Raw genomic sequence first — 14,272 nt, 5'->3', positions numbered from 1 at the left:
ACATTTTATCACTCAGATTTTCATTTATTATTCTGGCAAAATTCACTGGCTATTTTATTTTCTTGTTTTTGAGTAAACAATTTGATTTTTGAAATGTCAGTTTAACTATTATTATTCTGTAAGCTAATAATTGCTAAATATATAATAATTGCAGATCTATATGAACATTATCAATGTTTAGCAGTGTCAGTAGTTATACAATGTACTTTATAAAACTGTGATTTTAGAAGTCCATAGAAGAGACTGTTGTTAATTATATGTGTTGTTCATAGCCACTTTGATGTTAGTGATTTTAATATTGAATTCTAGATACTATCTAAGCTCCAGTGAGTGATAACCGTTTCTCTGATAGAAAGTTGGTATGCCCTTGTGTTTTATATGACAGTAACCACCTATTCAGTGGCTGACAGTTGGGTACAAACTCCTTCATCACATTCATGTGCAGGTTTATGAAATGTGTTGCTGTTGTTTTCCTTAAGGCCTAGTTTTTAGTATTTGCCAACATTTGGGATTTTGCCGCAATTACATCGTGATGTGTGCAGTTTTGCAGGTTATAAATATGAACATATAAATATAGATAAACTCTTCCTTCCTTCCTTTCTTTCTTTCTTTCTTTCTTTCTTTCTTTCTTTCTTTCAATTTTCATTTGCTACTCAGATATATCTTGTTGTGGCATTCAGGTAGCCAGGGTCCAGAACTACAGATCCCTTTTTATTTATAAATATCAGATAAAATATTATTATGGATATTACATAAACTATTCTTTGGCAAATAATAAAGTTGAAGAACTTCATTATGTAGGTTGATTCAGACATATCAATAAAACAAATTAAAAAGTATTGCTTCAGCCTAATTGAGTTCTATTTTAATGCTTTACTTACAGAACCAATTTGGAACTTGAATTAATTCATCGGGGAGGCAATTTGTGTTCAGGTGGTGCAAGCACAGCTGGCAAAAGGTCTTGTTTAAGTAAGTAGTAAACAGTGCTAAATTTAAAAACATTTTTATTTTAAAAACATTTTTAATTATGTCATTTCTGAAAAGCCTCTGCAGGCAAAGTGGTCTTTTGATGTATTTTCACATTCTTTTTATGTTCCATATAATCAGTTTTAATGGTGATTATATATATTTAAATGGTTTATCTTGTACTTTAAAGAATCATATGAATATTTATCTCTTCCTATACTGTGAATACTTAGTAAATAAATGCCATACCAATAGATCAGATTTACAGGGGCTCAAAAATAAAACAATGTCTCAGCTATAAAAAATTGTCTTCAAACAAATTCTTTTAAAGAAGTTTTACATTGTCTGGATTTAAGAAAATCTTTTTACAAGTTAATTTGTGTTGCCTACAGATTTCTGTCATACACAGTGCTGCTGTTAATGAAGGCATTTGCACTCTATTTTGATGTGGACATTACACTATATAAAATTGTGGATGCTTGCTTTTATTTATGAATATACTTTATGTTATGAAATGAGCATGATTTTTCATTACTTTTTGTAAGGGTAAATTTGAGAGAAGTGTCATTTCATACTTAAAGTACATTTTTCATGAGTATGGTTTTGATGCTATCACTATTTAGTCAGAATTAATGTGAATAATAGGAGTAATGTTATTGAATGTCATGTACAGCCAATTATTCTTTCCCAATCACTGGAGTTAAAATGTTACCTAATGTCATCAGCACAGGAAATAAAAATTGTTTAAAATATATAATGTATTCTTTGAAAAATGAATGTGTTTTCTTAAATGCTAAAAAATATTAGTAGTTTATTAAAAATTATCAACACATAGGTTTCAAAAATATATGCATGTTATTGTAAATAATATACATATATGTGATTTTGGTATGATTTCAAAGGACTGATCAAAAACATCTTGAAAATTTTAACATAAAGGTACAAATTTATGTGAAATTTCAACTGAGTTACTTTTAAAATTCTTACTAGTTGTATTAGATTTTGATGTTTTGGGTTATCACTTGATTCCTAGAAATGTAAGATTTTGGAAGTTATTTGTTACTGAATAGTATTTATTGACTTTTGTATGTATTTAAACCCTACTGTACCAGGTGATTTAGTATTATGTTTTAAAGGAGAAGTTGTTGATACATAAGAGTTTTAGTTTCTGGACTGTTTGAATTAGCAAAAACTATAAGTTCACTTATTCAGATTATTTTTTCTTATTAATTTATTCTTAAATGATGTTTGGCATCAATAGTGTTCCAGAAACTGTCATATTAGAAAGTATTTAGTAAAGGAATTTCAGTTTTATGTTCAAAAGCTCTACTTCATTTTTTCCCCTCTGAGGTACTTAAATTTATCCAGAGACTTGTAAATAATGAATTTATTCAGAATCTTAAAACTAGTAGTAAAATTCTAGCAGCATCCACTTCAGTTATCATCCTTAATTTTAGTTTAAATTATTAAATTGATAGTTACCTCCACTTTCTTTTTATTTTCCCCTTTAATGAATACGAGATTATAATGTGCCAATAAAGAAAAGGTCATGAACATCCTAAATAAAAAATCAATACTATTTTTGGTTTTTCTTTTTCTTCTTCTGATTTATGTTAGTCCTTCATTCCCCCAGCTTTCTTGAAGTATGATTGACAAACTATATTGTATACAATTCTATATATTAAGGTTGTACAACATGATGGTTTTTATTTTTACTTGCCATATGATTTATTATTGTTCAGTTGCTTATGCATTATTTATCCTAATGTAGAATATATTTTATGTTGTATAAAATCCCACTGTTTTGCAAATGTTATTTACACAAGCTTAACTCAAACTCAAACTTAAGATGATGGTGTGTCTTAGGACCTTAGATCAAATATTTCATTTTTTCATTTTCCAGTAGAATGTTAATAGTATTATTAAACAAAAATTCCGTCTTCTCTAGAGACTCCTTTTAAGTCAGTATTTTCTTATTTCCATTTATTGTTCTCTGTTAACTTTTTAAATATCACATTTTTAAAGTGTCTTTTTGATCCCGTAATATTTTGGGGAAAGAGTAAGAAAATGCTTCACTAATTAAGCAAATGGTATGGAACTTACACTTTGGAATGGTGTTCCATTACAACTTCCTGATAAAATTGAAGATTAGTCAAGAAAAGAGTTAATATATTTCATCTGGAATAGCTTGTAAAATGCCTGATAGATAATTATGAACGGGGACACACACACACACACACACACACACACACACACACATACACACATACACACACACACACACAGGCAGGAGTTGAGGGGGGAAAAGATTGTTCTTTCCATAACAACAAAAGTATAAAATATTACTGGCTAAATTTATGTTGAGAAATAAAATTGTAGTGGAACAATGCCATTCAACGCTTACATATTCAACATTTTTAAGCATTGAGGTAAAATGGCCAGTACCCAATCATAATAAAAGTTCATTCCTACATATGTATCTGGGAAATTTTCCGAAGTAAAAAATGAGCAAAATTAATTAACAAAGCAGAGTACTATGGTGTTTTAATAATACCTCACATTTGTAGTTTTAAAGTTTATGAAGTACTTTCACATAAATTATTTAGTCTTTAGAATGACCATGTGAAATAGGTGTTATCTCTTTTTCATAGAAAAGGAAACTGAAGTTCAAAGTGATTGCCTTGCCAAGTCATACAACTGGAAAATATCAGAACTTGCACTTGAACCCACCTCTTCTGACTCTAAATTCAGTTATGTAAGACATATCCCTTGCCCTTAATTGTACCAAAAGGTACAGAACCTTTAAGAACTTTTACTCATGGGCTTAGTTAAGGACATCTTACTGAATACTGTTGCCTTGGAATCTTTCCAGGCTCTCCTCCTATTATTTTGTCTCCTGTTTTCCTTTGTTAACCTTTCACTGTGATTCCTGTTTTTGTTTGGGGCCGCTACTTCAGATATTTTCTCAAGTCCTGATTCCTTCTTCTTTGAATACCAGCTGGTTTTCTTTTTATTTTTCACCAGTTTGCTGGTTGGTTCCTTCTTACTCCTGGTATCTGTATCAGCTCCCACATACAGCTCTGCTCCTGATTTCTGGATCAGAGTCTGGACCTCCTGTTTATCAACTGGAAGGTCAGGCATTGAGGACCTTGCATTCAGCAGATAAGACTGTCTAGATAATTAATTATAAGATAGAAAGTTTTCAATTCTATTTTTTTTATTTTAATTTTTATTTAAAAAAAATTTTTTTAACGTCTATTTATTTTTGAGACAGAGAGAGACAGAGCATGAATGGGAGAGTGTCAGAGAGAGAGAGGGAGACACAGAATCTGAAACAGGCTCCAGGCTCTGAGCTGTCAGCACGGAGCCCGACACGGGGCTCGAACTCACGGACCGCGAGATCATGACCTGAGCCGAAGTCAGATGCTTAACCGACTGAGCCACCCAGGCGCCCCAGAAAGTGTTCAGTTCTAAAGAGGGACATGGATAAAGTTCTAGGGAATTTGGAGGTTTGGGATCATATCTAGATGATAAATCAGTGAAGCTTTTGGTAGACGTGGCATTTGAACAAGACTGTAAAAGATGAGTGAATTTAGGATTTTTGTTGCAAATTGGTATATATGCTGATAAGTACCACCAGTTTCATTAGCAGCAGATGTAGGACAAAGCAGATGCAAAAATTGAAGGCATAACTTTTAATTAAGAATAATGTTTTATTAAAATTGGTTAATTTCTTCATTCAAGTGATTCAAAAGTACATACAGAGCTCAGAGTCCAGTGAGGTTCACAGGATTTCAACACTTTTTTGCCATGATAATCTTAGTGTATTTCTTAGGTAGAAATTGTTGAAACTACTGGCTGGGCTAGGAGTAAAGGGAGGAGGTGTCAGTTGGTAAATTATTAATATTTGGGATAGTTTTTAAAAATATTTATCTTTAGGTAAACAACATCTTTCCATATCTTTGGGTCTGAGACTTTATATTACTGTCATTTAAGAAGCCACAGTTTATATTAAAAATTAAACTGTAGTTAGGTGAAATTATGGCAAACCCTTGCTTTGACATTTTCACTGGGGAGTCTAACTTAATTTTGATATATGATCTCATCAAGAAATGATGCATATGGTGAATAACTGCCCCTGTGTTTGTTATTCATAGAAAGCAATCCAGCTTAAATGTGTGCAGGCAACTTGAAATAATTCTAATTGCTCAAAGAATGAATTAGGAAGAATGATTTAATGTTAATTTCATCTTACAGTAAGACTACACAAAGATATTGTTGGTTAAGATTACAAAATTCCTCCTAAGTAGTCTGACCTCATTCTTTAACAGTGGTAAAATTCTGATATCTATAGCTTATTAAGGTCTATTCTTAGACTTAAAAATTATGAATTCTACAAATTGAATCACAACTCTTGTTCTATTCTTTCTGTTATTCCATAACAAGAGGAAAATTTGTCTACCAAATCATAACAGTCAAAATGTACAAATTGATATAGAAATGTGAAAATTGCCTCCTGATTCTATTCTTTATGAATAAAATAGGCAGATGATTTGGGAACAAGCTGTTTTACCTCATGAATTCTTTTTGTTCATAGTACCCAAGCAGAAGATTGTTGTAAGAACTCAATATATAAGTCCTTTAATTTTTTTAAAGGACTTAACAGATGTTCTGTTGACCTGGAGATGAGAAGATCAGAATAGGATTTATTCCCAAAGGTTGATATAGTTTATCTGTTGGGAACAAAATACATTGTTGGTCTGGGGAGACCTGGATTAGAGGGATAAGAGTGGGGCTTGAGAATCAGAGCTAAGAGGAGTGGCTTTATTCTTTAGGTCTTTCTGAAGGTTCTGTGCTTTGTGGCAGCGTAGTCAGGCCTTACTGCATTTATGATTTGTGTATTCCAATTTGTGTATTCCAGGAACTAGGTACCACAGATAATAATGTCCACTATCAGGGCTTAGGAGCCCTGAGATCTTGTTAGGCTTAGGCTTAGGGCAGGGCAGCTTCTTTCTTCTGCAGTATGATTAGAACCCCTGCCCCTCAGTTTTAAATGAGGTGTTCAAATTAGACCGGGATTCATGGAGCACGTCCTTTTTGGTAAGAGGAAATTGAGAGTCCTAAGAACTGGCTTTTTGTCTTTACCTTTCCTATGATTACCTACGTTTGGAAGCACATTGGTGCCTCTCCCCATATTGTTCCAAGCAATGATGTAAATGTGAAGGGGGAAGCTGCTAGTCATCTAAACCTTAAAAGTAGAAGGAAAACAGTTTGATGAAATTAATACTGATGTTGTGATACTTGAGGTGACCGGCCAAAGAATGATGGTGTAGTGTGCCCTGGAGTGGAGACATAGGAACTCCAGGAGGCAGTAGAGGAACACACAGCATGGAAAGCAGGGGGGCTACTAAAGACAGCTTTTTTCCTCTGCATTTTTCCAGACTCATATGGTGGAATAAAACCTCCCCTAAGTAAGCAAAGCTCTGCTACTTTACCCCCAAATTTCCATGTGCCTTTATAGGATATAGTGCTGGAAGGAGCACTGGATTCGAGTTAGAAGATCCGGATTCTAGTCCTGTTTGTTATCTTTTGTACTCTAGGAAAGTCACCTAATTTTTTACCTTATTGTGGGAATGGTGATGATGATAGCTGTGCTAACATATCTGTCACAGTTAATTTAAGGATCAGATGGTAATAGATAAAACTGAAAGTATATATATACATGCTATGTATATATACATATACACTAAAATAGAGTTTATGTATAAAACTGAAGTCTATATATAAAAAGTTATTATTATTATTACTTTTTTTCTTAACCCTCTAAAATTCCTACCATGACTGCCACTCTATTCCCTGCCCTGCCTTGCCTGGAGTGGTGGGGAGTGGGATGGGGAAAGATGAGTCAGCTCCTGTCACCCATGGCATGAATCTCCTGTTTCTTGGGAATCAGAGCTGCAAATCTTCCCTTCTTCTTAGAGTTGTACCCAGACTTCATTTGAGGAGCCATCTCCCATCTTTCTATGGCTAATTTCTCAGGGGTGTGTAGAGGAACCAGGATTAGCTGATTCAGCTAGGAGAGGAATTTACCCACACCTATTACATTCACCTTGGATAAATTGGTCAGAATCATTTCTTCACTTTGATTGGTCAGTTACAGAGAAATTGGGATTTTTTTCCAGAGAGTCATTTGACTAATTGAAATTTTTTTTCATTGACAATTATTTCATCAGTGATAGCTGCACTGATACTACTAAAATCTTGAATGATCCAAAATGTAGACCCAGATAAGTTTACCTTAGGTAAATTTTAACAGTGGTACAATTTAAAATGGAACCAATTTATAAAAGTCTTTAGGACAACTCTTTAGTACATATTTGTTTAATGACATGAACTCCACTAAGAAATAATCTACCAGTTTTAGATTACTAGTTACTTTAATATTGATAAAGATAGAAGGGATTGTTAAAGCTTACCTTTTTGTTCCAGCTGAGAGCTCTTATAATTAAATCATAGGGTGTGTGTGTGTGTGTGTGTGTGTGTGTGTGTGTGTGTGTGTTAAGGACAAACCAGTCTTTCAGGGTGTTTTCTGCTTTGGTGAGGACATGTCTTATTGTGATTAAGCACATTATAATACTTTAGACTTGTCACGATTACAAAGAATTTGGTTAGGTATTGGAGAAAATAGAATTTTTTCTCCCAGGTGAGTTGTCAGAGTAACCAACATAGGGAAGAAGATGGTGGGAGCAAGTAGGTTAAGCATTGCGCTAGTAGTTAGAGTTGAAAGGTCAGTCTCTTTGGGGCAATAAAATTAGGACTGATTAATTGGCATACTTCTTGGTTACTGAGCCAGTGTGTCATTACAACAGGAAAGGAGAGTAAAAATCCTTCATGAATTTTATGCTTATATCATACTATGTTTTTTTGTATGATTGTTGATTTATTCACACAATATTCAGCATACTTAAACAAAATCCTATTATGTGACAAGCACTGTGCTAGCCTAAAAAGTACAGAGAAGAAAGGACACAGTTGTCTTTTTCCAAGCGCTCTCACCATTAATAGAGAAAAACGTGAAAAATAATTACAGGACCATATAAGAAGAGAAAATGGAGTTAACTCAAGGTATAGAGAATGTATAAAGCAGGGGATGATTACATTTGTCTCAGTTGTGGTATTAGAGAACATTTTACAGAGGAGCACTTGAACTTGCTCTTGAAAGAGAAATCGATTTGCCTGGAGCCCAAAAAGGTGCTATTCTAGACTAAGAGAAGAGCTTGCAGAGACGGAATAAGACAATATGACACATTGGGGAATACTTGGAAAGGAAAGGGAGGAGAGAAGGTTAAATAAAAGATAGGGCTTAGCTCATGAAAGGCTTTCGATAACTATTCCTTCAGTGGTTCACCAACCAGTTATGAGATAATATGATAGACTTATTGTTTACAGGGATCAGGAAAGAGTGAAACAAAATGAACCTGAATGAGCACTCTGTTGAGTAATCCATTTGTGAAATGATATAGCGGTGGAGTGAAGCAGAGGAGGATGGATCATAGGAGGCAGAACCAATAGGATTGGTAACCAGTTGGCTATGGAGGGCAAGGACATGGGATTTGACTCCCCAAGTTTTTGGTGTTTTATTTATTTATTTTTATTTATTTTTTATTTATTTTTTTTATGTTTGCAGGGGCAGTGATGTCATTCCCCCAAATAGGGATTATGAGAGGAACTGAACATTGCAGCCCAGACGAACATTGACCTATATAATCAGTTCATTTTTGGATATATTGATTTTGTGGTGCTGTTGAACATTGAAATGCTAGAGAAATTTGTGTATTGTAAACTTATAAGTAGACATGGAAGTTGAATTTGATGAAGTAGTATGTGCAGAATGAGAGGGAAAGGAAACTAAGAAGGGCTCCTTTTTCTTTTCTTATGGAGAAGGCTGTCTTTTAGGTTTAACAGAGGAAGAACACATAAAAGTAACTGAGAAGGAACTGGGGGAGAACCAGAGATGAGTATTACCAAAAGTAGTACCAAAATAAATATTTTTTGTGGAGTGGTAGTTTTATGTGGAGACCTGATGTTTGTAATATTATGATTTCTAATTTTAGTTGTAATATTCTCAAGTTTATAAATATTAAACTTATTATTTATAATTTATTCTTGAAAACTATGTATGTATATACATGTATATAAGCACAGCTATCTACACTACAGATATATACTATTATTTATTTTTATTGCTATATACCAGGCCAGAAAGGTGGTATCATTCCCATTTTACACATAATAAAACTAAGGTCTTTTGTCCAAGGACATGTGATCAGTACAGAGTTTGGATTAAAATCTAGGACTTCCTGGCTCCTATTAGACAGTGGTGCCTCCTATACATATGTTGAAATCATAGCACACATCTAAATAAATTTAATGATGTTTCTCATTTCCAAAACTCTTATAAGTGTAGGTCTAACTTTATAACTTTAAAACATGTCATTCCAAAAAAGACATTATCTATTCTTTTTGCTATTGTTATTCAAGATTTTAATAATATGATTTCTTGATAAAATTATTTTTCAGCTTTTAAAGTATCCTACAAATAGTTGGTATTTAAAATGTTTTCCCACTGGGGTGCCTGGCTGGGTCATTCAGAGGAAGATGTGACTCTTGATCTTGGGGTTGTGTGTTTGAGCCCCATATGGGGTCTAGAGATTACTTATTTTAACTTTAAGAAACATTTTCCCATTATTTTTAGTTTTTAACTTTTTGATTATGATCATAATTTCTCTTTATCCTAAGTTTGCTACTGTCATTTGTGTTTTAGTGTAAGAGCCCATTTTGCTGATAAATGAGTTTATTCTTACTGATAGCCCTCAGACTAAATTTTGAAAACACACAATGAATAGTGAAAGGTATTGATTGTTATTTGACCAATTTTCTGTTTGCTACTGAAGTTGTCTGCAGTTTCTAGCATTGTTTTTCAAAGGTAGATGTACCTCGTTAGATATTCTTCAGCTCTAGTTAAAATCAGTACCAAAGACTATTATTGTATATTGTATTAATAGCTTTAGAAGATTCCTCAGGGTTACGATATCAGTTTTTCATAGGAATGGAAAGGGGTGTGTATGTGTTAGAAAAGGAATTTTGTATTTTTCTTTTAATTGTAAACCCCCAAGGAGAACTGTGTTAGAAATAACAAAGAAGTAGCAAATCTTGAATTCTTAGCTTTTCCAGTATTAGGGTGATCTGGCAGGGTTCTTCCTTTCTCTGGGCCAATTTCCTCATTGGTAGAAATGAGGGAATAGAAGAAAATGGAAATGTTTCCTTCAACATTTGTATTTCTTTAATTAATGGTAGAGGTTGGGAAAATACCTGGATTGCAACATTATTGCTGTGCCAGCCATGGTTTCAATGTAAAATAACTTAGTAAAATTGTAACGCTTATGCTTTTGATTAAATCAGATAATCTTTAAGATAATTGACTTTGATCTTGAAAGGAAATTTTAAAAAGAGCCCTTTGATTCAGTTAGCACTTATATAAAAAGATTGTAAAACCCACCACTTTGCAATTTGAGTTAATATTTATCTGCTAGAGGAATTTAGGTGTTTTCTTAAAAAAACACTTTTAGGTTTTAGACCCTTTTTAGATTATAAATTATGTACTTGGTAAAAAACAATCTCTTATGTGTAATTGAAGTGAAATAAAATGACCAATATATCTTCATCATTTTATTTCTCTGCTAGAAACATCCCTGTTGTCAATGCTATTAGTGGAATAAAGTTACTGGAAAAATTGGAGATTTGGGAAACTTAACTGGTCTCAAAACTGGGGGTAACAATATTACCTACCTGGTAGAATTTTTGTGAAAGTAATTGAGTGCTTGGCATGTAATAAATACTCAGCTAAAGTTGGCTATTAATAGGATGAAGAAATTTTAAGAGAGGATTTATACTATACATTGACCTATAGACAGGAGTGAAGCAGGTTAAGGTATTTATATTCTTCTGATTGTTATAGAGAGGTCAGATTGAAACTTAAAGGTATGTATAGAGTGTTAAGATTCAGTTTCCCACCTCCCATTTCCTCTTCATGCCCTACAGAGTGGAACATTTACTTTCATCTTACAGCTCTCCTATGTCTTACAAAAGCTTCCCAAGACAACTACTACTATTATTCCTATTACTACTGCACAGCCCCCCCGTCCCCATAAGAATTATATTGATGGATCTTAAATGAATCTAGAATCTAGTTGATTTCTAAGTCAGTTGCTCAGAGAAACAAAATCTTGTTCAGTTTTTATTGTTTTAATTTAGAGATTAAGTGGCAACAATATGCTTGTGTTATTTGGCTTTTCATCCTGTCTGGTTTTAAGAATTAGATTCAGTTATATGTCAAAAAGTATTACCTGATTTTCTAAAAAATGACTTTTGATTTACACGTTTTTGAATATTTATGGCAGAATACTCTAACCCATTCCATCTCATTTTTACCACCAAAAAAAAGGCCTTATATGAAAACAAAATTTCGGATTTTCTTCTGCATAATTTTAAATTTTTAAACCAAAGTTTGTTGAAAGCTAAGAATTATGGATTATTGTTATGGTTTAGATAGAAGAAATGAAAAAAGCTGGATTAGTTCTGCTAAATAATATTATTATTTCAGTTTTTTTCTTCATGTTGAATCAAAAGATGATGAAGTCACAATTCAGTCTAACGAGGATTTGGGGAAAGATACTAAGTGAACAGAATTTCACCTAACAGTGATTTATGTGGGTGGAGTAGGACTCAGGGTAGGGTATCAAAGATAACACTAAGGAGGCGACCACAAGAGTAAGAAGTACAAGTTGTCAAGTCTGAAGCGTAAGCCAAGAAAAAGTAGGTCTGTGATAGGAGATGAGGAAAACAAACCATTCCTGTATTAAGATTGAACATAAGGATAGTCCATATTCCAAAAGATACTATTTAGAGAGATATATGTCAGAGTTTACCTTAAAAGAGAGTATAAAATAGTCGGTACTTAAAGTTGGTGAATTATCATTATAAGGATGGGAAATATTTCCACACAAATTAGCTAGAAGTTTTGTTTGAAGTTTGTTCTGAAAGAATTGTGTGAACTTTCTAATTACTTTTTCTTCAATTTATTTAGATCAGCTGTTCCATGTATTAGCCTTGCACATGCGGCTTTATAGCATTGATTCTGAGTATAATCCCTGGAGAAAGCTTACACAATTAGTAGAAGAGATGAATTCACAGTAAGTATTATCAAAAGATTAAAGTCAATTAAAACTGTTTTTGAAAAATAGTTAAGTATTAAAATAGGATTAAAATTCTCTATGAATATGTAAATTTTCCTTATTAAACATAGAAATATATTAAAAATAAACAATGGTTTATCATTATACACTCTGTAAAAATTGCATAAAAATTCACACCAAATGAGAAAATCCTATAAAGAATCCTGTTGATTTGTATGCAGTTAAAAAGTTTGAATGGAGGTACACAAAGGCTGATTGCCTGTCTTTTTATGTCACAATTGATTATTGATTCAGATAACCTTAGTCTGATCCCTTTATTTATTGTAAAGTTTTCCATCAGCTTTCTATCCAGTGATTTTTGTAACCCCTGATGATTCTTGCCTAAATCTGGTATTTTATTAGGTGCTTCAAAATAGTGATTTTAAAAAACAAAACAAAAAAACTTCAATTCTGATTTATTAGCTAGGAATGTTTTTTTAATAAAGGGAAACTTTTCCATATCATATCAGCTATTTGGTTACCCTGAAATATAGTTTGGCAGGATGAATGCATGATTTTTCCCAGTTTATACATTTTCAAAGATACGAGTTGATGCCCTAGCAACTTCCAGTGGTGACCAGTAAGTTGTGGCTATTTATTTGGTGATCTCATAATTTTTATATGTTTGATGTGTTCACTCCATTTCAGCCATTCTTTTCATTCTTCTTTAATTTTTATTTTATTTTATTTTATTTTATTCTATTTTATTTTATTTTATTCTATTTTATTTTATCTTATTTTTATTAAAGTATAATTGGCATACCGTATCCTATTAGTTTTATGTGTACATCATAGAAATTTAGTATTTTTGCACATTACAAAATGATCTCCATGGTAAGTCTAGTTACCATCTGTCACCATACAGAGTTACTACAGTGTTATTGACTCTAGTCCCTATGCTGTACATTACATCCCCATGACTTATTTTATAACTGGAAGTTTGTATCCCCAACTCCTCCCCATTCTGGTAACCACTAGTTTGTTTCCTGTATCTGAATCTGTTTCTCTTTTGTTTTGTCGGTTTTGTTTTTTAGATTCCGCATATGAGTGAGATCATAGATTATTTGTCCTTCTGACTTAATTTCACTTAGTGTAATACCCTCTAGGTTCATCCATGTTGTCACAAATGGCATGATTTCATTCTTTTTTTATGGCTGAGTAATAATACATTGTATGTATATATCACATCTTCTTTATCCATTCATCTATTGATGGATGCTTAGGTTGCTTCCATATCCTGGCTATTATAAATAATGCTGCACTGAACATAGAGGTGCATATATCTTTTCCCTAGTGTTGGTGAGAAGGTGGAAAAAAGGAAACCCTCATACGTTGTTAGTGGGAATGTAAATTGGTGCAGCCACTATGGAGGTTCCTCAAAATTAAAAATATGATTCAGCAATTCTGCTTCTAGGTATTTATCCAAAGAAAGCAAAAACACCCAATTTGAAGAGATATATATTGCTCCCTTTTAGGTTATTGAGAATCCCTTTAGGATGGCTGTTGGACTTCAACATGATCCAAGTAGTCTTTGATAATATCCTTGTTTTCTGGCACAATAACCTAGGCTTATTTTGTATATTTTACACTCTGTACCTGGAATCAGCCAATCCTCTAGGTAGTTCCTTTTAATGGGAAATGGTATTTAGAGATCACAATCTGGGTGGTTAAGGGGTATATATGACTATTATGTTATCACAAAATCTTACAGGCTCATAGGCCATTCCAGTGGACAGAGTTAGGGAGTCTTTTTTTTTTTTTTTTTTTTTTTTTTTTTAGAAAAAGATTCTGAGTTCTTACTGGTATTTGTAATGCAAGATTGAGGGTATATTTTATTTCTTAACTTTTTTGTTATTTGCATCTTTTTTCTCTTATTCTGAAAATCTAGGTTCATAATGGTATTAACTTTATTACTACTTGCATAACCTATAGTATAATGATAATTATTTAAAAAAAAAATCACTACTGACTATATGTTCTTTTGTCCTAGAATCTATACCACCAGGGATGTA

General features: G+C 32.8%; 1 protein-coding gene across 3 annotated transcripts in view; it reads left to right on the top strand.

Annotated features, from left to right (window-relative positions):
- The window catches only part of UBR3 (ubiquitin protein ligase E3 component n-recognin 3), a 241,685-nt gene that overhangs the window by 172,635 nt on the left and 54,778 nt on the right, over positions 1-14,272 (top strand). For 2 of the 3 annotated variants that reach the window (XM_047085617.1, XM_047085616.1), the window contains exons 30-31: positions 884-969; positions 12,113-12,218. In XM_047085617.1, the coding sequence (XP_046941573.1) occupies positions 884-969; positions 12,113-12,218 (192 nt within the window). Of the gene's footprint in view, positions 1-883; positions 970-3,617; positions 4,094-12,112; positions 12,219-14,272 lie in introns of those variants that run through there. The other variant, XM_047085618.1, reaches the window with a different exon arrangement.

This window comes from Lynx rufus, unplaced genomic scaffold (genome assembly GCF_022079265.1).
Source record: "Lynx rufus isolate CCGP_SWC_20201006 ecotype Redwood Valley unplaced genomic scaffold, mLynRuf1.p SCAF_2, whole genome shotgun sequence".
NCBI classification, from domain to species: Eukaryota; Metazoa; Chordata; class Mammalia; order Carnivora; family Felidae; genus Lynx; species Lynx rufus.
This window is presented reverse-complemented; position numbering and strand designations above follow the sequence as displayed.